The sequence below is a fragment of the Thrips palmi genome, unplaced genomic scaffold, assembly GCF_012932325.1.
Source record: "Thrips palmi isolate BJ-2018 unplaced genomic scaffold, TpBJ-2018v1 HiC_scaffold_4, whole genome shotgun sequence".
NCBI classification, from domain to species: domain Eukaryota; kingdom Metazoa; phylum Arthropoda; class Insecta; order Thysanoptera; family Thripidae; genus Thrips; species Thrips palmi.
The window spans coordinates 8,926,413-8,945,677 of NW_023144631.1; the positions used below are offsets into that span (position 1 = coordinate 8,926,413).

The 19,265-nt window shown below is 40.4% G+C and overlaps 2 protein-coding genes across 7 annotated transcripts; one reads left to right on the forward strand and one right to left on the reverse strand.

Annotated features, from left to right (window-relative positions):
- The first annotated feature begins 1,828 nt into the window (after positions 1 to 1,828).
- Positions 1,829 to 16,193, forward strand: LOC117649433 (serine/threonine-protein kinase MRCK gamma). Of its 6 annotated transcripts, none has more exons than XM_034392223.1 (22): positions 1,829 to 1,937; positions 2,806 to 2,926; positions 3,006 to 3,153; positions 3,251 to 3,465; positions 3,588 to 3,758; positions 3,839 to 4,024; positions 4,110 to 4,370; positions 4,459 to 4,633; positions 4,721 to 4,966; positions 5,061 to 5,303; positions 5,374 to 5,595; positions 5,669 to 5,784; positions 5,862 to 6,056; positions 7,313 to 7,512; positions 7,607 to 7,754; positions 8,267 to 8,422; positions 8,501 to 8,840; positions 8,973 to 9,148; positions 9,230 to 9,516; positions 9,908 to 10,288; positions 11,780 to 11,989; positions 12,076 to 16,193. In XM_034392223.1, exons 2-22 carry the CDS (start codon positions 2,870 to 2,872, stop codon positions 12,125 to 12,127), a joined length of 4,185 nt encoding a protein of 1,394 aa, XP_034248114.1. In that variant the 5' UTR covers positions 1,829 to 1,937; positions 2,806 to 2,869; the 3' UTR covers positions 12,128 to 16,193. The 6 variants fall into 6 exon arrangements, 5 of the variants coding, with proteins under 5 accessions (XP_034248114.1, XP_034248116.1, XP_034248115.1 ...); XM_034392225.1 differs by lacking the exon at positions 1,829 to 1,937 and adding an exon at positions 1,955 to 2,033; XM_034392224.1 differs by lacking the exon at positions 1,829 to 1,937 and adding an exon at positions 2,083 to 2,297.
- Positions 16,194 to 16,339: 146 nt separating this feature from the next.
- Positions 16,340 to 19,244, reverse strand: LOC117649438 (thiamine transporter 1-like). Its single transcript, XM_034392239.1, has 8 exons — positions 18,735 to 19,244; positions 18,486 to 18,656; positions 18,193 to 18,406; positions 17,769 to 18,109; positions 17,592 to 17,688; positions 17,302 to 17,497; positions 17,036 to 17,177; positions 16,340 to 16,957 (listed from the first exon to the last, which is right to left on the reverse strand). The coding sequence occupies exons 1-8, from the start codon at positions 18,855 to 18,857 to the stop codon at positions 16,823 to 16,825; spliced, it is 1,419 nt and encodes a 472-aa protein (XP_034248130.1). The 5' UTR covers positions 18,858 to 19,244; the 3' UTR covers positions 16,340 to 16,822.
- Positions 19,245 to 19,265: the final 21 nt, after the last annotated feature.

Below are 19,265 nucleotides of genomic sequence, written 5' to 3' on the forward strand. Positions count from 1 at the left end.
CGCAATGCTGTAATGCGAATGGTGCAATCGAAATGTGAAACGCCAAAGTCAAACGCTGGGGTACTTTTATTGCTGGCCTTGGGGAAGGCCTCTTGCGCGCCGAGTAGGATTCTCCGGTGACCAAGACCAAGCATGGCCAAGCATTTGAGTCGCCTGGTTGAGCACAAGGCGACCTAAAAGTGATTGTTTTCAGCCTTCGCCTTCGCACCGCCCGCCGTGCCCGCCGGGCCCGCCGGGCGACATCACCCGCTCTCGCTGGTCCGCTGGCACCGCGCCTGAGTGCCGCACCGTCCCTCGGCGTCCCGGCGACCTCCCCCCCCCTCCCCCTCTCGGAAATTAGAAATACAGAGCGAGCGTCCCAGAGACGGGCTGGGCCATTTGGGCTGCCCACCTGAAGGCGGGCAGGGCCGGCAGGGCCACTGTCCTGCGGCCACCCCGTGCACCCCGCACTGTCCGTCCGTACCGGTCCGTACAGTGGCGCAGTGCGCCAGGCCTGCAGGCCGCCAGGTGAAGTACAAGTAGTGCACTTGGCCACTTTTTCACACAGCGGTTGGCACCGTGTCGTGCCAGGTGGGGCCAAGCCGGCCAAGCCGGCCCAGCCGGGCCCCGGGGCCAGGCCGAGGAGGAGACTTGGGGGCGCCTCCAAGAACAACCAGAGAGCGGCTGCTGTCGCACTGTCGCTCGAGTGGAACAAACTGGCCCACTTAGCGGCGCTCTGGGATGGTGGCACCATGGTGGCACCGGCACCGGGACAGTCGGGTGTGATGTGGGAAATTAACGAAAAGTGGACTCAGAGGCACGAGAAAGATTTTCACTCTAATTGTCGCACGGCCCCATCTGACAGGGCGGTGCTGCGCTGTGCTGCGCGGTGCACCCCCAGCCACGTGGGCCGGTCCCGGCCGGTCCCGCGAGGATCAAACATTGTCGCACGGGTGACTGCTGCTGATTCCCCCACCCCGGCTAGAAAGGGTGGGGGGCGCACGCCGCACCAGCCCGCACCAGCCGCAACAGCCACTCCCTCCCCTCTTGAATTTATCGCGCGCTTTTGGTCACGCCCAATTTATTTATAGAACAATGCCGATGGTAATTTTAGCCCAGTTTAATCAGCTGGTGGTTGTCGGCCGGACCTCCTCGACGGGGTCCTCCTCGGCGGGGACCTCTTCGGGCTTCACTCGGCGCCCGCGCTGAGAGTCCGTCTGCTTGGGAGACGAAGGCGACGGCGTCGAGCATGCAGGCAGTGAGTCGATCGGGGAGGGGGGGGGGCGCACTGCAAGTGCCCCCGCAGCAGCGGGCTCCAGATGAGTGTGACAGCCGTTAGGGGAGGGGGAGGGGAGAGGGTGTGTGACATACAATGCCTCTCCCGATGAGCCCCGTATATCCGTCATTCCTCTTCGGCCGACTCGGTCACTGCGCTGCGCCTATTCTTAGGCCTCCCGCACTGCTCACTGTTCGCACCGTGAGAGCTGAGAGTGTGTGCGTGACGTGCGCTCACGCCCTACGGCGCCCCTAGGCGGCCCATGTGGCTCGTGAGAAGAGAAGAGAGAAGAGAGGAATTTTCTTTTGTTTGCGTGGCACGCCCAGTTGGTGACGCATAGAACGCGCCGCCCTCCGGCCTCGGCATGTACCGTGACTGCTTTGGCATGGACATGGACATGACGGACATGACGGCGTGGCGGTGCGAGGTGCGAGTGAGGCCGCGGCCTAAACCAAACCGCACCCCCAACACCCCCAACACAACACCCGCACCCCCAACACCCCCAATCGCTCGACTCGAATCTCGCGCGCTCGTGCCCATCAGCTGGCCAGCTGGGGCGCTGCGTTCGGAGCGCTATCTGGCGGTGCCATCTGGCGGCGCTGTCGCGAATGCTTCTAGCAGGCAGTGACCATAGTAGTCATTCCCAAAATGGCAGCCGTATCGACCCGTAACGATGAGAAGGGTAAGAAAAAACCTTGTAGTTTCCCTTTAGACGCGTTTTGTTCGGATTAACTCCTCAGGCTGGGCGTGGACTTGGTGTGGTGTGCGTGTGAAAAGTGTAGGTTGTCGAGAAGCAATCTCTATTTCCTGCCTTTGTGTCTGCAAGTTTTATTTGTGGAACATCAAGCAGACGACATTCAGTAGTGTCTAGTTACCTAAAGAAAAGTGTCAGTTTTTCTGTAGTTTTGGTCGAGTGGCTTGCTTGAAATTATGTCCAGTTGCTCCGCGTCTGATTTTATAAAATCATGTCTGTCTCTGTATTTGCTGAACAGTGAGACAGATTTTTCCTGTGTAGTAGGTACCACCGGAGGATGCATTGAAGGTGAGGAGACGGAGGTACTGGGGGAGGGGGCGTTCTCATTGTGTTTATTTTACCCAATTTCTCTATTTCATTGTCAAATTTTTGAGTGAAAGTCGAATGCTGTGATTGCGTTAGTTCTCAAGGTTATGTTGTTTCCTTCATTTTCTTTAGCAGCTTTGTCAGTTCATTTTTTGGTTAAAAGTGGTTGTGTGTTTGTGATGATAGGTAGGGCATGGGCATACAGTAGGGTTCTACATCTCCTTAGCAAGTACATTTACCATTACTCCATTGTTATGTTTTTTTATTCACTGAACACTCTTCTGTCAGAAGTTTTGATATCCTTTATTTCTGATTCAGCCTGTTTTATTTTAGGTCCTTGAATATTTGCATCAAATTTTTTGATAAAACCTTGACGTTTTAACAATGTGTGAAGGGTGTTTCTTTTATTTTTTAAGAAGTGGCTTTACTGTTGATAAGAAAAATGTACTTTTTGAATAGTCTTCTGAAGTGTTCTCTTCATTGTTTGCAGGAAGCCCAAAGAAGTGAAATATTTTATTGGGGATGAATCAACAGATCCTAACAACAACATTACCATGACGAATGAAGATCTCCTGCAGCCTGGACACGTAGTGAAGGAAAGATGGAGAGTTGTATGTATTGACTTGAGTTCAGATGACAACGGCCATATGCCATTTCACCTGTTCTGACAAAACTGTTCTTTTTCTGAAGGTGAGAAAAATTGGTGGAGGGGGTTTTGGCGAAATCTACGAAGGATTAGATCTGGCCACACGAGAACAAGTTGCTCTCAAAGTGGAATCCTCAAGACAGCCAAAGCAAGTCCTGAAGATGGAAGTAGCTGTCCTTAAAAAGCTTCAAGGTTGTGATATGTGATATAACTTATTTAGTTTTGAGCTTTAAGCTACTGATATTTATGCATACTTATACATTTTTCTTTCTGATGTTTTTGTAACCAGGAAAAGAACACATTTGCCGATTTATAGGATGTGGCCGTAATGAAAGATTTAATTATGTTGTTATGCAATTGCAAGGGAAAAATCTTGCAGAACTACGAAGAGCTCAGGAGCGTGCAGCGTTTTCACTATCTACTACATTACGTCTAGGCCTTCAGATACTTAAAGCAATTGAAAGTATTCATCAAGTGGGCTTCCTTCATAGAGATATTAAACCAGTAAGTTTGACTTAAATTTGATTTCCAATCTCACTTATCTTTCATCTTCATTTGTGTAGAGTTTTTTGATGACTTGTAGTTTACTATGTGTGAGTAATGTCATTTTTCAACCATGTTTACAGTCAAACTTTTCCATTGGTCGATTTCCTCACAATAGTCGGAGGGTGTATATGCTTGATTTTGGATTAGCTCGTCAGTATACCACTGCCACTGGGGAAGTTAGAGCTCCGAGAGCTGCTGCCGGTTTCCGGGGTACTGTTAGATATGCTTCAATCAATGCACATAAAAATAAGGTAAGTTTTGTGAGTGCTTTTTCAGTAAGATATTTATTCAAACTTTTACATAATATCAACAAACTTTTTCTATTTTGTAGGAAATGGGGCGTCATGATGATTTGTGGTCATTATTTTATATGTTGGTTGAATTTGTGAATGGTCAATTGCCATGGAGGAAAATCAAAGACAAAGAACAAGTTGGACTGATGAAAGAAAGATATGATCACCGCCTTTTGCTCAAACACCTTCCTTCTGACCTAAGACAGTTTTTAGAACATGTTCAGGTATGTGTGTTTTTACTTTTAGAAGGGAGCAATTTTATGGATGGGGATTACCTGTACTGTGCCTTTGAATGCATTTTTTTTTCAGAGCCTAGAATATGCTGATAAGCCTGACTATGCTATGTTAATGGGCTTATTTGAGCGCTGCATGAAACGAAGAGGGGTGAAGGAAAATGATCCATATGATTGGGAAAAGGCTGGAAATTCTGTAGACAATGCCCTTCCTCCCACAAATACCTCCACTTCCCCTGCAATCATTAGCCGCACTGCACCAGGTGCTCATGTTGGCCATCATGGTACTAATAACAATCAAGAAAACATTGAGCCAGATAACAAAAAAGAGTTGGAGGTGAGGAAGATTGCATCTAATTTTTCTGAGGCTTGTTTAGCTTTTACTGTTTCTGTTATGTCATAAAAACCCTATATTTTTTTTGTAGGCGCAACTAGATTCAGCTGCTAACTTTAGAAGGTGGCTTCGACTTCATCCCTCTCAACAGGAGACTACCACTCCACCTCTTAGTGCAGAAACAAACCGTGATAATATGGTCATAGATAAAAACTGCAATGCAACTCAGCCCTCAGACCTTAATAGTTCTCAAGCTCAACAGCAAGGTAAATTGATTTGGTTCCAAAATATACCATGTACTTAAATACCACTTACATCTGAAAGAATCTCCTGCACTTCCCATTCCATTTTAGGTTCCCCCAAGAAGCAATATCCTCAAAGAAGGGCAGTTTCTATGGTCGGTGTTGAATCACAACAGCACAGAACATCTGGATTGGATAGCCTCGAAGCACTTTATTCTGGTTTACCTAGTGCTACTCCAAACCACACTGAGAAAGGAATTGATTGTGAAGGAGATGCAGTTATGGCATCAGCCCGATCACAATCTGACCGAGCTCGAAAGGTAGCAGGTGCCAATCAAAATCAAGCACGTAAATCAGGTAAGCTTAACATAGCTTGTACATTTCTATTTTTTAAGCCGTATAATTTTCTCAGGATGTTTGGTGTGATTTAATTAATGCTCTCTGATTGCAGCAGGTGCTACATTTGGACGGCTAAGAGTAGTTACAGCTCCTGCTACTTGTGTACAAGATCTTGGTAATCAAAAAGCTGCTAGCAATGGAAGTGTGGCTGCTGATGGGGAAACTGCAAGTGGGCCGGCACACACCCCTGGGACTAGCACTCCAGGTGCAAGTACTCCTGCCGATGTAGAATTGCCAAGCCCGCGTGTCAGAGAAACCACCACTGAGGCTGATTATTCTTATGATACCAAACCGGGTAAGTTTCTTTACATTCAGTCTTAATTTTAGGTGGTTTCTTTGATATTTATAATTTAATTTGGTTATAGAATCATCTGCTGGAGGGGGAGCTGGTGGCTCTCCAGTCACTGATCAGCGGGAACCTCTGCGAGAAAGATCAGCATCCAGAGAACACAGGCAGCGGCGGGCTGTATCTGCTAGTAGGCCTGTTAGCTGCAAATTCAACAACAGAGATGCATCATTTACTCAATTTGCTGTAATTGATGATGACAACGTGTCTGCGCTCCAACAAGTCACCAGAGGTGGTGGAGGTTTGTATTTTTGATAAATTTTTGGTGTGGTTTAATATGTGTTAAAACTAACAAATTTAATTACTTGATCCAGGCCTTACTTTAGCATCTCAATGGAAATCTCAGTTTGATGATTCTGAAGAGACTGATAATGAGTGGAGAGGGGAGAACCTACAGAGTCCAGAACACCGCCAGAACACATCTTCTCAGGTTTGTCAGAGCTACTGCAGACTCATGTAAATCAATGAGCCATGCACATATTGCTCATTCATGATTTCTGTTTAAAGGCTGCTTTCCCAGTTGATGGAGCAGTGTCATTGGCAATGAGTGAATCATCAAAACCTCCTGCGGTGCCAAACAATACATCCCAGGTTATTGCCAATCAAACTACTATCTCGCCTCCACCTGGGAAAACAACCACTGCACAGCAATTGAGTCGTATCAGTGAGGACTCAAAGCAAAGCCATCTTCTTTCCCCTCAGGTAGAGGACCCTCCAACTACTTTAAATTTACTTATTCCTGCACCTCCTGTGCCTGCTGGACCACAGCCTCGCTTTGTACCCTTGCTGCAATCATGCCGAGCTTCTTGAAGGAAAGAAAAGAAAAACAAGCTAGTATCTTTAAATGAAACGTGATTTCTTTTTAAATTTGAAATTTAGTCAAATTAGTTGTTATGTCATTTCTTATCCTTTGTTAATTAGTTGTTCGCTTCATATATCATAGACTGTTATGTAGAATTTTGAAGACTGATTTAATTGTTTGACCATTATTTTTAGTTTAGTTTCTTTAATATTTCTTTGCTAAGATGTCTGCTTATTTCTTGCCTCTGTACAAAAGCTTTGTAAAGTTTTATACAGCCTCATGTTGTTGGAATTGGCCATAATTTTTTTCTGAACGTTTTTTTTTTCCAAGGATTTTTTTACCAATGCCTGTGTTGTCTCCAGTCCATGCTTTAAGCATTGCACATATAGTGTATGTGTTAAAAGATTCACTTTTAGTGTTTCTGTCTTTTGACACCTGCAGAAGAGTGGGCCAGATACATGGATGCTGCTGCATTTTTATCTCCACGTTTTTTCCCTTCAATACATTGTGCTGCAGTTTGCTTCATTGCTTTGCCCCCCAATGCTTATGTATGCTGTGGTTTTAGTTTTGAATGTTATCAAGATTTTCCCCAATTCCTCTCCTCATTTAAATTGATAGTTAGATGTTAACAAATGTGTACTGATTGTAATTATGGTACCCTAAAATGGCTCTAGAGACTGTTAGCAAAGAACTGTGCTGTGGATACTTTCCTCCAGATACATTGGAAAATACTACTATGTCTTTTAGGATAGGTAAATATTTGCAGAATGTTAAGATACCATAAAGATGAGAAAATCTTTTTTTGACTTGCTTTATTCCTGCTGTGGCTTCCTTTTCTTCTCTTTGTTCCCTTTCTCCTGGAAGCTTCTTGAGTTTTTTTGTGTGTTTCTGTTTCTACTCTCTTTCGTGGTCTGTTTTGTACTTAAGTTTTTAGTAACACCTTTGATTGTTTCAAATTAAAATCGATGGGTATTGTTTTTTTGTTTGTTTCATTTTTTAAAATCCATTTTTGTATAAGTCAATTAAAAAGTAACTGTAAATTCACTTTTTTCATTATGATAACATACTTAAATTTGTCAAGGTAAAATACCCGGTTATGTGAAAATCACATTTCACACGCTGTATTTTATCATTACTGACTGCCTGTCATCCTTAGCAGGAAACTCATCTTGCAACTGTAACAACAAACAACACTGAAAATTTGTCAAAACCTCAGGGGGTGGTAAACACTGCACCGCACTCTGCTCGTGCAGGATCTCCTCGTTGCCTTAACATTGCAGGCATAGAGAATTTCAAAGAACTGCAGGGTGCTCTTCCTCGGGCCTGGAGTCTACCTCAGCTAACTGAGGTTATCAGGTATGCATTAAAATTCATATGAAATCAAAACAATCTCTTCCTTTATCTTCTAATTTCATAGGTCAACTGCCTAACTTCTTACCTTTTATTTCAGGCCTGGTTTGGAACCACCACTGCTACAACAGGCTGCATTTGATGAACTTGTGTATGAAGTAGACATAATGCGTAATATGGCTACTCGCCATACTCAGGATGAGAAAGAAGCACAAGAAAAAGAAGCTTTTCGCAGACCAAGCCTACCTGTAGGTTCAAAATTTGTAGACGAAGCCATAGGCACCATAGCAGTAGACTTTTCCTGTTCTGCCCAAGGATGTCTCACAACAAAGTTTGGAGTGTTTCCAGCTTAACAAACTCATTCTGCCCCTATAGTTTATGTGACTATACTCTCATGTGTGTTGTGTGGTCCTATGTATAGAGCTGGTTGGTGTTGGAGTCTGTAAGCTTAAGGACTCTAGTTGGTTTGTGTTTCTGTCTGTGTGTGTGTGTGTCATTTTCTGTTTATGATGTAGATTAATAAGCCATAATTAAAATAGATCACCCCTTTTTGTTATTAATAAGGCTATAATACTATAACAGTTCATCAGTGAAAGATAAGATTCCTTTTGTGTTGCATCAGTTAATACCTGTGAGCTATCTTCTCTCATATTTTCTGACCATGCAGGAGTTCAATGAAGTGACTTTTGTGATGGGATGGAAGAATTGGGGCAGTTCTGTTTGAGATTGTCTCACTTCTATACTTCTCTTCTTTTCTCAGATACTTCCACTAAGCTCTCCTGATCAGAGCGAACCTGCTGCTAAGCCACCATCTGAACAAGTTCCTGATACATCACTATCAGTAATTCCTCACAGTAGCAGTGGTAACAATAATATGGCACAAGGGAAGTCCTCTCCACCCCAGTCTCATCCTTTAGTAAGTATTCATTACCGTTAACAGAAGGCTTCAAATGCTTCAAGTTATAATTAACAAACTATCAACGAATTACTGCAGATAAAGACAGAGAAACCACTCAGTCATGATGCTGAAGAAAATGCTGGGGAAGAGGAGGAAGAAGAAGAAGATGAAGACGAAGATGATGACGAGGTTGAGAAAAGACTTGAGCCTGTTGCGGGCCGATTAGAGATTCGTGTTGTTGATAGAGGCGCCAGTGATCGGCCTTCAAGTGCCAGTGATCAGTTAGTAAATGGTGGAATTGCAACGGGACCAATACCTTCTCGCGCCAGCAGTGCTAGTCCCAATTTGGGCTTAAGACCAGCATCAGCGCCAACCCAGCATGCTGCAAACCCCCATGTAACCAGGTCTCAGCCTCCCTTGCCTGAAGGAGTAAGGGGTGAGTGCAGCACATTTAAGGCCAAGTTTTTGTTTCATCACCCATTTTCTTGTTTTCTCCCTCTCCCATTTGTCTTATAACTAGACATGGGTGTCAATGTTTTTTTTAAATATTGTTTGGTTGCTGTTTCAGTTGTCAGAGGTCTCGCCAATGGAGGTAGCAGCCCTGTCAGTCCTGGGGCTGGACTTGATGACCCATCAGTTTACTTTGATGCTCCTGAAGACCAGGTGTGTGGGGATGCCAAACCTCGTCCTCTCTCTGCTCATGTTGTCAATAATGTCCGAGGGTCTTCAGAGACAGCAAATCAGGTGTGATTTTATTGTTTTTTGGGTGTTTTTTTTTTGTGACTGTCACTGTAATTAACTGTGAAAGCAATGGTTTCTGTGCAGGCAAGTTCAAGCGACAGTGGAACTACTGGCTCTTCTGCCCCAGTATTAAGGAGAGCCACCCAAAATCTGCCACCAGTCGTGGAAACTTGTCCACCAGCAATGTTTATGGATGGGCAACAACTACCTCCAGGCCGTGTTGTAAGGCGACATTCCAGTCACTCAAGTGTCACTGGCGGTGGAAGTGCCAGCAGTAGCAGCAGTGTTGCCGCTGCAGTCAAAGGAAGCAAGATTCCTGTCCCTGTCACAAGAAGCCCTCGTGCTTCACTTGTGCTGAGTGAACATAGCTGGTAAGTTTGCATTTTTAATTTTTTGTTTCACTCTAATTCATAGACTAACTTTCTGCAATCTGTCCTTTCCTCTTCTATATTTGAAAGTATATCTAAATAGAACCAAAGTAGCCTGAATAATAGTAACTTTAAAATAATAATTTTTTATGAGTTGCTTACAAACATATCTACTACGGAGGGATTTGAAGGGTGAATTGCAGATCAGTTCTAACAGTTTTGCTCAATACAATGAGTGGTAGTCTGTATATTATGTCTGCTTTCAGTGGGCCTCTATTGGTGCCAGTTTCTTAACTTAATGTTGCAGCTTCTTACTAGAATGCTTTTAACCTATTTAACATAGATGTAACCACTTCGGCAAATCCCTAACCCCACTTGGCAAATCTCATCGCAGGTGTACTGATGAAGATCGCTTGACTCGCCGTTTGAGTCAACTTATAATTGGACCGGTGGGTGCAGATGATGCACCCAATGAATCAGAGCAACTTCTTGAGACATCACCTTCCTCCATGTCTGTACCTTTGAGACGTTGTCAAACCGTTCCTGATGCAAGATCTTCAAATAACAATTCATCGGCTGAAGATGAGCAAGCCCTAACCGGTTGCACACCTGGCCTTCGTAAAAGACGTGAAAGAGCCGAAAAGTATGTGACTGATCAGTCACAACTCAATTTGCGGTTCCATCGACCTCAACGACATCGTCAACGACCTGTGTCTGAAGTGGTGGGTTCATCAGTTCAGACTCCCTCTCAAACAACTCAGCAGCAAAGGCAGAGGTATGTTATCCACAATCCTCATTGTTTTAATTTGCCATTTTTTAAAATTTAAGAGTGAAGATATTTGAAAAAATTTGTAGGAAGCTTCCTTTCTATTATTTTCCACCATTCTTCTTGGAGAAGAAACAATGCCAGATTCTTTATCCAGTTTGCTGTAGCTTGATTAGTCTGACTGATTATATGTAGTTTATCAGTTTGTTATTCTTTCTTTATTAGAAATTCCTTCCAAAATGTTTCAAATAGAGACTTGAGCATTGCTGTTAAAACCTGGTTAAACCTTTAAAGATTAATGTACCCAAGCTTGTTCTAATGCAGGCTCTCCTCATCAATTAGTGGATGCTGCACTTATCTGAAATTGGCCACCTGCTTGGTGCGTTCTGCTTTTATAAAACCTGCGTCAGACACCTTATCATGTCTTTTTTAACCTCCTTCTTGGAGCATATTGAAACATACATTGTTTGGTATAGAAAGAAATAATATTTCTATGGTGGGCAATGGGCACCTGCTCCACTCACAAAATTCGTGTTGAGTGCTTCTAGCTAGTTATCATAGAATTTAAGGTTTCCAGCTTACCAAACCATATGCCACTCGTGGGCATTGTTTCTAGGGCTGCTGTATTTTGAGTAGCGCTGGATTTGAGTCCTGGTCCCCCACTCCAACTTTTCCACCTTGCAAGTTTTTCATCCACATTTGTGAGTCTTAGAGTTTTGTGCGTTTTGGTTACTTTTCACTTTCTGTAAACATAAAGCTTTTCACCCTCCCTATTCTGACAGTGATGAAGCTTTCTAGCTTTCGGTGTTTGACTAATCAAGATAGGCAGAGGTACTTTGCTTTGTCATCAAGTTTTTTTATCTATATTATTTTCTTTTTAGTTTCTTCAGCCATAGTTATGGTTTGATGTAGGCAGGCTACGGCTACGGTAGACTCATCATTCTTTAGAAAACCTGTCAAATTTGCTGTGGTTTTGATCTGAGGCCATAAATAATTCTTTATAGGTGTACATTGGAGGTGTTTTGTTCTCATTAAAACAAGTATGGTGAAGAAACTTCATATTTGAAAAATTAGATGCATGGTGTGACTAGCAGAAGTTCATTCTGCCTTAATTTATACCTATCAACTTGTGAACTTGAGAACCATTTCTGCATAATTTCCTCCTTAGTGTCAACATGTTACCTTATAATAATAACAATTTATCTTTATTAAGAAAAATAAGTTGAAATGTGAATTCCTGAGTCCTGATTTGTCCAAACTGACTTTTCAAAGCATCTGGAGTCACTACGACAGAATCCTGTGCTCTCCTCGAATTTTTAAATGACAATGTATGAAAATAAATGTGTTGTGTAGATTCTGTTATGGTTTATAAAATACTGAGTTTCTGTTTGTTTCCTTAACCTATCTCCCTTTCCAGTTTGAACCATCTGTAAAACTTATATTTCTGCATGTCAGCAGCTTTTCTTTTGTCATGCTGAGATTGACTGTTTGTGTCCCCAGGGTTAGTGCTCCCCCTGGTGCACCGGGAAACACCGGTAGTCGTGATTTACATGGAATTCCAAGTAACCTTCTGGGTCCATTTCCGGGCGATCACTATTCTTCAGACTCTTCTGATTCTTCTGGTGACAATGTCCCTCCAAGTGGAACCCCACAGCCATATCCTCCTCCTCTCAGTGATTTGCCAAACAAACCATCAGAAAATAATGCTAGGTGAGTTCACCCTCTGGTACCACTGGTGCTTGTTTTCAGTTTATTGTATTCACATGAATGCTGACATTTTTTAATTTGCATTTAAGGTGTCGTCGTTTCCATCCTGTGATAAATGATGGTGCAACATTTGATTCGTGAATATGACTCCAGTGGGAGACACTTTGAAAACCAAACCAAACCAAAGAACATGAGCACAGTACTTAATATTTCTAAGGTTATTAGCTTTAAACATTTTAATTATAGTTTGGTGCTAAACAAGAATGGAAAAAATGTGAAGCATGTAAGACAAGAAGTCATCAATCTACCCCTATTTAAAGTGGTTTAAAAACCTAAAGTTCATGAAAAAGTGAAAGGAAGCCGGAGGCCGGATTGCTGGTGTGGTTTTCCTCTCCCCCTTGGTTTATGTTGTTTTCTCAAGCTTCCATTTTGAAGATTTTACTAACTCCCTTTGACTATATATCTATTTCATTAAAGTGATATTATGTCTAACTTCTGAAAGAAGTGTTATAATAAAGCAAATAGTGTTTTCACTTTGCTAATTAATGAGCAATAGCATATTAAAATAAATTGTAGGATTTTTCCTATGTGGTAGTGTTTTGATCTGACTAGGCAACCCATCTTTCTTTTCCTTTTTTTAAAAGTGTGCTGTGTATTTTGTTTTAGCTAAACACTATGAAACTGTGCACACTCGATTCATGTAGAAAATGTGGGTCATTTCTCAGTTTGAAAATCATTTTGACACTTTGCATTCAAACTGTTATTAAAGTTGTCATTATGCTCTCAATGTTGAACATGTGATTTTATGAATTGTATAATTGAGTGTTGCATAATAAGTGATGCTAAGTTGTTGTAAACATCTCTATTGCCTACATGTCACCTCTGTCTTTCTTTAAGCAACCTTTTCTTAAAATTCAAACCAAACAGTTAGTCTGGTGGGTTTTCTTTAATTTTTGGATGCATTGGTTTATACAGATTTTGGAATCACATTTTAAGGGGTGTGTTAGATTGGAGTATGTCATATGGCTTGAATGATTGAGTTTGACAAATCATAGTGATTGAAGAATAGGTATGACAGTCCATGACAGATGTAATATACTGACTTGAATATTGAATGAATTATGTGATGATTTATGTTGTTTATAATTATTTTTGTATGCTAAGTCAGACTTTTTATACCTGCGATATTGATCAATCAATTCAATAATTTTTTTTATTTCTTTATGTTTGTTTTTGTTTTAGCCCCTACTTATAGTATGCTACTAAATTCTGAAATTTATCGCATGCATGTAAGCAGTTCACACAAAATACTATTGTTTTACGGGGATGTTAATTGAAGTGTTGGAAGGAATCTTGTTTTTTTTTTAAATGTTGCACTTTGATGTACTGATTGTATTTTATGGTATTGGCAGACTGAATGTCTGACTTCACCAAATGTCCAGGAGACTCATGGCCAACTGTGGCAGGGAATTCAATTCCTTCCTCAATTCTTCAAATAATTCTATAATACTCCAACTATTATTGTAGTTGTCCTTTTGTTTTTACCAAGTCACTATTAATATTGTCAATGGACTCCAAGACCCATTTAGCTGTAATGAATAATAGATCGAAGCTAGTTGTTTCTATAGAAAGAGAGAGAAAGAGAAAGAGAGAAAAAGAGGTCCACCAACTTCTTTTTCTGATGTGTAAGGCCTTTGTTCGTGCCATACATTCCTTGGTTTTCTGCTCAATTCCACTTGTCCTCATAGTTTTTCATATCTTGCACAGAAAGGTCCTATGGCTGTTATGGGGATCTATCAGTTTCAGCTTTATTGTGCCATTATATGATATAATTTTATTTTTTGCACAAAGAATTTTCAGTGCTGAATCATATTTGTCCTATCTGTAAGTAATTCAAGTACGTCATATGGTTCATTTGCCTCAGTAGCATAGGTAGAAAAGCTCAAGGATATTTGATGCTGTAAAGTGAAATTGAATCTTGCATTTGGTATAATGAACTATCACACAACAACATAACCTTGTTGTAGAAAAGTTTTTCATCTTCCCTCATATTGTGGCAGATATGAGAATAGTTTCTAAAATGTTGTTATGGATGCTTAAATGGACTGCTCTGAACCTTCAACACATCTAATTCTGGCATAGAAATATCTCCCACTTATAATTTCAATTGGTTCTTCAATTCATCATTGATTCCCTTTGCCTCAAAAATGTTTTGTTTTTTTCTAACTGGGTTCCTTCAAGCATATTGAGCAGAAACAAGGGACATTGCTTAACTTACGATCTCTAGCTTGTTATCATCACAGGGGATGTTCCTTTTGTGTGACGTATCCATAATATAGTCATCGTAATAATTTTAAGTATCTTTTATGCCATGTTTTTTTCTCAGTCAGTTTCTAGTCACTGTCCAATATTGTTTCTAATTTACTTGAGTATGTATGTGTGTGGCTTGCATGATGTATGCAAGAGTTTGTTTACTTTTACAGGATCACCTGTAGCAGGTGTAGGCATCTCTATCTTTCTCTGGACCTGCTTATTCCTGATAGAAAAGAAAATGTTTGTGAAGCAAACCAAAACTTTCTCACCCCTCTCATACCTGTAGTCTGAGTTAATTCTTACATTTTCTGTTGTTAATGATTGCATCAAGTGAAAAGTAATATTATTGTGAACAGAAGCCTGGACAAAAAATAATCGTCCAGTCATGACTAAAAATGTGAAGGGAAAAATTAAAGATGTTCAACATATGACAAGATTATCTAGTCTACATGCTGTGATTAGAAGACCTTACACATGTAGGGGTTTCAGTAGTACTGCAACTGTTCCAAAATTTAAATTCTTTTAATTTTGTTGACACCGGGCTGAACTTAAAAATGCTCTCCTGGTTGGATGTACCAGTTTGCAAGAAATCATTTGTTGTGAAATGCTCAAGTTACTATTTTTTATTTGTTTCTACATTTCATGTGTAGGGGGCAAACATAGTGTATGATTGTTGAAGCAGATCAGTAAATGAACCTATGCTTCAAATCTGCAATCATTGTCTGTTCAGTTGCTAAAGATCTCTTTGTTTAAGAAAAGATTTTTCTGTCTAGTCACAAATTTGTCATAGAACATTGAGGACTAACTGTATTTGCTTGTCACATTTGTAGTGTATGTTATTACTGTAATGATAAGATCTTTGAATCAGAACCCTTTTCTTCAGCATGATTTGATTCTATCAGGGGTATTTATTATAAAAATACTACCATGAAATCTGTGATTAGTTGAGATTATTGACCAGAGCTGGGTGATTGTGGTTTTACTCATATTTGTGAGGTGATTAGCTGGCTTTCAAGGCTGTCAGCTTCAGTTACTTAAGTAATTATAGGTATCCAGCTTAAATTAATAATAACTTGTAGATATTGTCATGCTATTTAATGAATCGTTATTTGAATCAGAATCAACAACTAATTTTCTTTACACAAGTGTGTTTATGGATCAAAATGCATAATAGAAAGTAGGATGTAATATTCTTCCCCAACCAACTGGATACCCCTTCCCATAAGCACCAGATTTTTTTGATCAAATTATTGTGTTTACCCAGTTGTAGACCGCACTTAATTTCTATTTTTGAAGCCTAAAAATGAGGCCATGGGTAATAATTTTGTGCAGCCCTTTAACACTTTTGAATATGGTGTATAAGCGTGTAAATACTGCATGTCTTTCCAAATTTGGACATATAATTTTGTCTAGACTGTCTCTGGCATTATTCTTCCAGAAATATTAGAGGCATGGCTGGGAAGAATAGCTGTTTCATTTTACTTGAATGTATTGAACTGGTAAAATTGTTTTACCAAAGAAGTTTTATAATTTTTTTTAAATTTTTTTTAGGGATGAGTGTTTGACTATATTTGCCTGTGCAACTGGCATGTGCTTGAGATGAATCACTGACAATTGTGAATGTGTGTGTCTTGAAGAAAGAGGGTATCAAATCAATTTTTGACAAATATCTGATTGATTTGTGTTACTGTATGATGCAAACTTAATGTTCCAATTTGTTTCATGCTTGTCAGTTATTTTGGAATCCTTTTTCCACCTATGTACATAAGTCTTCAAAGAGATTTTTCTGTATATTTTGTTTTTATTACTTATCCTGAAGCTAAATGGTAGTCAAAGAAAGCTATGTGGCTTGATGGGAACGTTTTGATGAAATAAATTATTGGCCTTTCATGAATATTTCTCTCTACCCTGTCACCTGTATCTTCTTCATCTTATTCAATTCATACCAGTTACAGAACAAAATTTTAGCATGCACTTTTTACAACTAGTAATCCACATTGGCAATGTTGGGTAAAGGTTGTACAATTATTGAAACAAAAATTAACTTGAAATAGTTTTTGCTTTATTGACGTTGTGGCAATGAATGTCGTCGCCGGCGAGAGACTATAGCCGGTCGAAACGAACTACCGAGAACCGGCAAATAACTCAGACACTGGTAAGACATGGACCAAACATCAACCTCAAAATTTGAATTAAATTGGATGTTTCCGGACTTCCCTCTGGCAAAGTGGTTACTGTACTACTCACTATCTACCAATCAGTCACAAATACAAAAATATATTTAAAAAAATATGTATGTAGTTTACAGGTGGTGAAAGATATTATGTCTTAGCTAATCCAGCGTTTGCCTATGACTAGAATTTCATCCCACACAAGAAATATCAGCCTTACTTTTAGCACAAAACACCGAGGTGCACCTCAGCCAAAATGGCAAGCAATAGTTTCAAAGCATGAAAGAAAAAGAAATCACCCTCTCCCTACAAAATGAGGTAAACAACAACAACAAAAAACCAAGAAGACTTTTCATGCCTCTTCAGCTTTAGTTGCGTCACACTTTTGCTGTTCACGGGAATGAAGGTGCTTCTTCAAACTTGTTAATAAAGCCATCACAAGGAAGCCACAACCTATGAGAATGTAATAACTTCCATAAACAAAGAACTGAAAAAAGGAAAAAAAATATCTCAGCAAGATTGTTTAAAAGCAATAGAAATAATATTGTAACAGAAAAGCACCCACCTGAGTCCGAGTAGACAGTTGAAGTCCCCCTTTGCCAGTAACAATTACTGTTAAAACTGTCTGGAGAACTAAAGCAACAAATGTGTTGAATCCAAAGACTAGGCCATGGGAGTCTCTTGATAAAGACGTTGCAACCTCTGTGCTAAAAATGAAATGGAAATGCAGAACATTAATTTTCACTAAACACTATATATTGTACACCATTAAAGTTGAAATATCTCAAGGGTGAAAGTTGATTTCTCCTTGAGATGAATGTGCAGTCATACTTTGCAAAAATCATCATCACTTGGAACAATATTTTAAACGCCCCATAAGCAGTGTATTGGAAGAGAAGAGAGAAGGACAATGATGAAAAAATGATCAGTGCACCCGAAAGTGAAGCACAAATACAAAGCAGCCAATGGGTTTTTCTCTCATCAAACTCATACTCTAACTGACTAACCACCCAAGAAGAGAGAATGCCTGCAAAGAGTGAAAAGGTAAAAGTCACCAGTGATAAAATTTATAAGTGGCAGTCATTAAGGTGTTAACAAAAGCAAAACTTCTCATGTCTCACCAAGAATAGTGTATGTTGCACTTGCAGCTCCATTATACAATTGCCCATTGCTTACATCAGCAGTATCTTGCCACAAATTTTGCATGTAAGAAGTAACCTGGGTAATGTTAGGATTTTAAGGATACTTTGTTGGCACCAGAGTATCAAAGATAAACTTACTGAGCAATCTCCTGTTACCTGCAGATATCCACATTGCGTAAGGGCCCACCAGATAGACCACTTGACAATATACATATTTGAAAAAGCATGAACAAAATCATCCCAGATTCGGTTGAAACCTGACAGCTGTTCAAGCTCAACACATTGCATGTCGTTATCCCTAATACTTTCCTCTGGTGGACTAGGTTTGATACCTTCAAAATTCTCTTCACCCTCACCTGCTGAGAGGGCTGCATCTTCACAATTAAATTGAGCATGACTGGTTGGATCCCTTTCCTTTTCCAGCGTAACTCGATGGAAGTAAACACTTTTCCTCACTGATGGTAACAAACATCCAAAAACAGCAGAAGACAATAATCCTACAAAAAACAACAGCAGAAGGTTTTAGCTAAGAGCTCCAGAACTCACAAAATTTTAACCAAAGTAATTATGACGGCCAAACCTGCAAGAGATAAGTAATTGAGTTCATGAAAATTTAAAATGTCACAACTGATCAAAAGCTGGCTTAGACAGCCAGATAAAAGACGACCAGCCTGAAGAGCTATTCGAGTGTAGCTGGTAACTTTTTGGTATGCTTCTTTTTGACATGAGGCATACATGTAGGTAGAATATGCAATTTCTGATGCCATAAATAATCCATAAAATACTTCCGCACCCTGGAAAAAGTGCACTCCATATACTAAACATAGTCAGATGCAAAGGAAATTTCTATGTCAAGAAATATTGCCAGAGTACCTGAACATAAGTCTTAGAAGGGCCGAAGATAATAAGACAGTAACATATTGCACCAGCAAGACTATGAACGATAATCACAGGTTTGTAACGTAGGAGGTCAGTGATCAGAAATACAATTATCAAAAGAATCAATGTTGAATAGGTGCCAACAGGATAAATCTCTTGATTGACCTGTACAACACAAAAATAAATATAATTTTTTTAAAAAATTTAAATATAAGAATAACAAATAATATGGGAAAAAATTACCTCTTCCTTCGTGTAATTTTGCCATGGGCTAACAAGATACTGTGTAAGAAAAGATTCAGATGGGCGGAATTCCTTGAGGAGGCCCAATATACATAAACACCAAAGAGCATAGCTGTCAGGCATCTCCTGAACGGGTACCCGATCAAGTGCTCACAAAAAATATTGAGTAGGGACGGACTAAAAAACAACTGTCATCTAAATTTCCATGGGCATATTGGATGTCACTCTGATAACGAGTCGTTTTCAGTCCCTTTTCGTAAAGACATGAGGTTATGGTTACAGCATAACACTGTACTAAACCGTTGGCAAACAGAGCCGCTGAGTGGCACATCAAACGGAGACCAGAAGATAAGAGGGCAGCGGGAGAGCATTTCGAGACACTCGCTGTGCATATGATACGTAAATTAAAAATGGTTGATAAACCAAATTACATTAAGAGATAGTCCAGACATCGTTGAATGAAAATTGAAGGTTTGAGGCTTCGGCGCCCTCCACTCCCCTCTCCTCCGCGCACTTCCCCGGTTTATACAC

What these genes read in the sequence shown, in the direction of transcription:
- LOC117649433 (XM_034392223.1), top strand. Translation starts at nt 2,870, where the DNA reads ATGACGAATGAAGATCTCCTGCAGCCTGGACACGTAGTGAAGGAAAGA. An exon ending in TGTCCTTAAAAAGCTTCAAG is followed by an intron (nt 3,154 to 3,250) that starts GTTGTGATATGT and finishes TTTTGTAACCAG; the next exon opens with GAAAAGAACACATTTGCCGA. An exon ending in CACCCCAGTCTCATCCTTTA is followed by an intron (nt 8,423 to 8,500) that starts GTAAGTATTCAT and finishes GAATTACTGCAG; the next exon opens with ATAAAGACAGAGAAACCACT.
- LOC117649438 (XM_034392239.1), bottom strand. Translation starts at nt 18,857, where the DNA reads ATGCCTGACAGCTATGCTCTTTGGTGTTTATGTATATTGGGCCTCCTC. An exon ending in CTTCTAAGACTTATGTTCAG is followed by an intron (nt 18,407 to 18,485) that starts GTACTCTGGCAA and finishes CACTTTTTCCAG; the next exon opens with GGTGCGGAAGTATTTTATGG. An exon ending in TGCAACATACACTATTCTTG is followed by an intron (nt 17,498 to 17,591) that starts GTGAGACATGAG and finishes CACTCTTTGCAG; the next exon opens with GCATTCTCTCTTCTTGGGTG.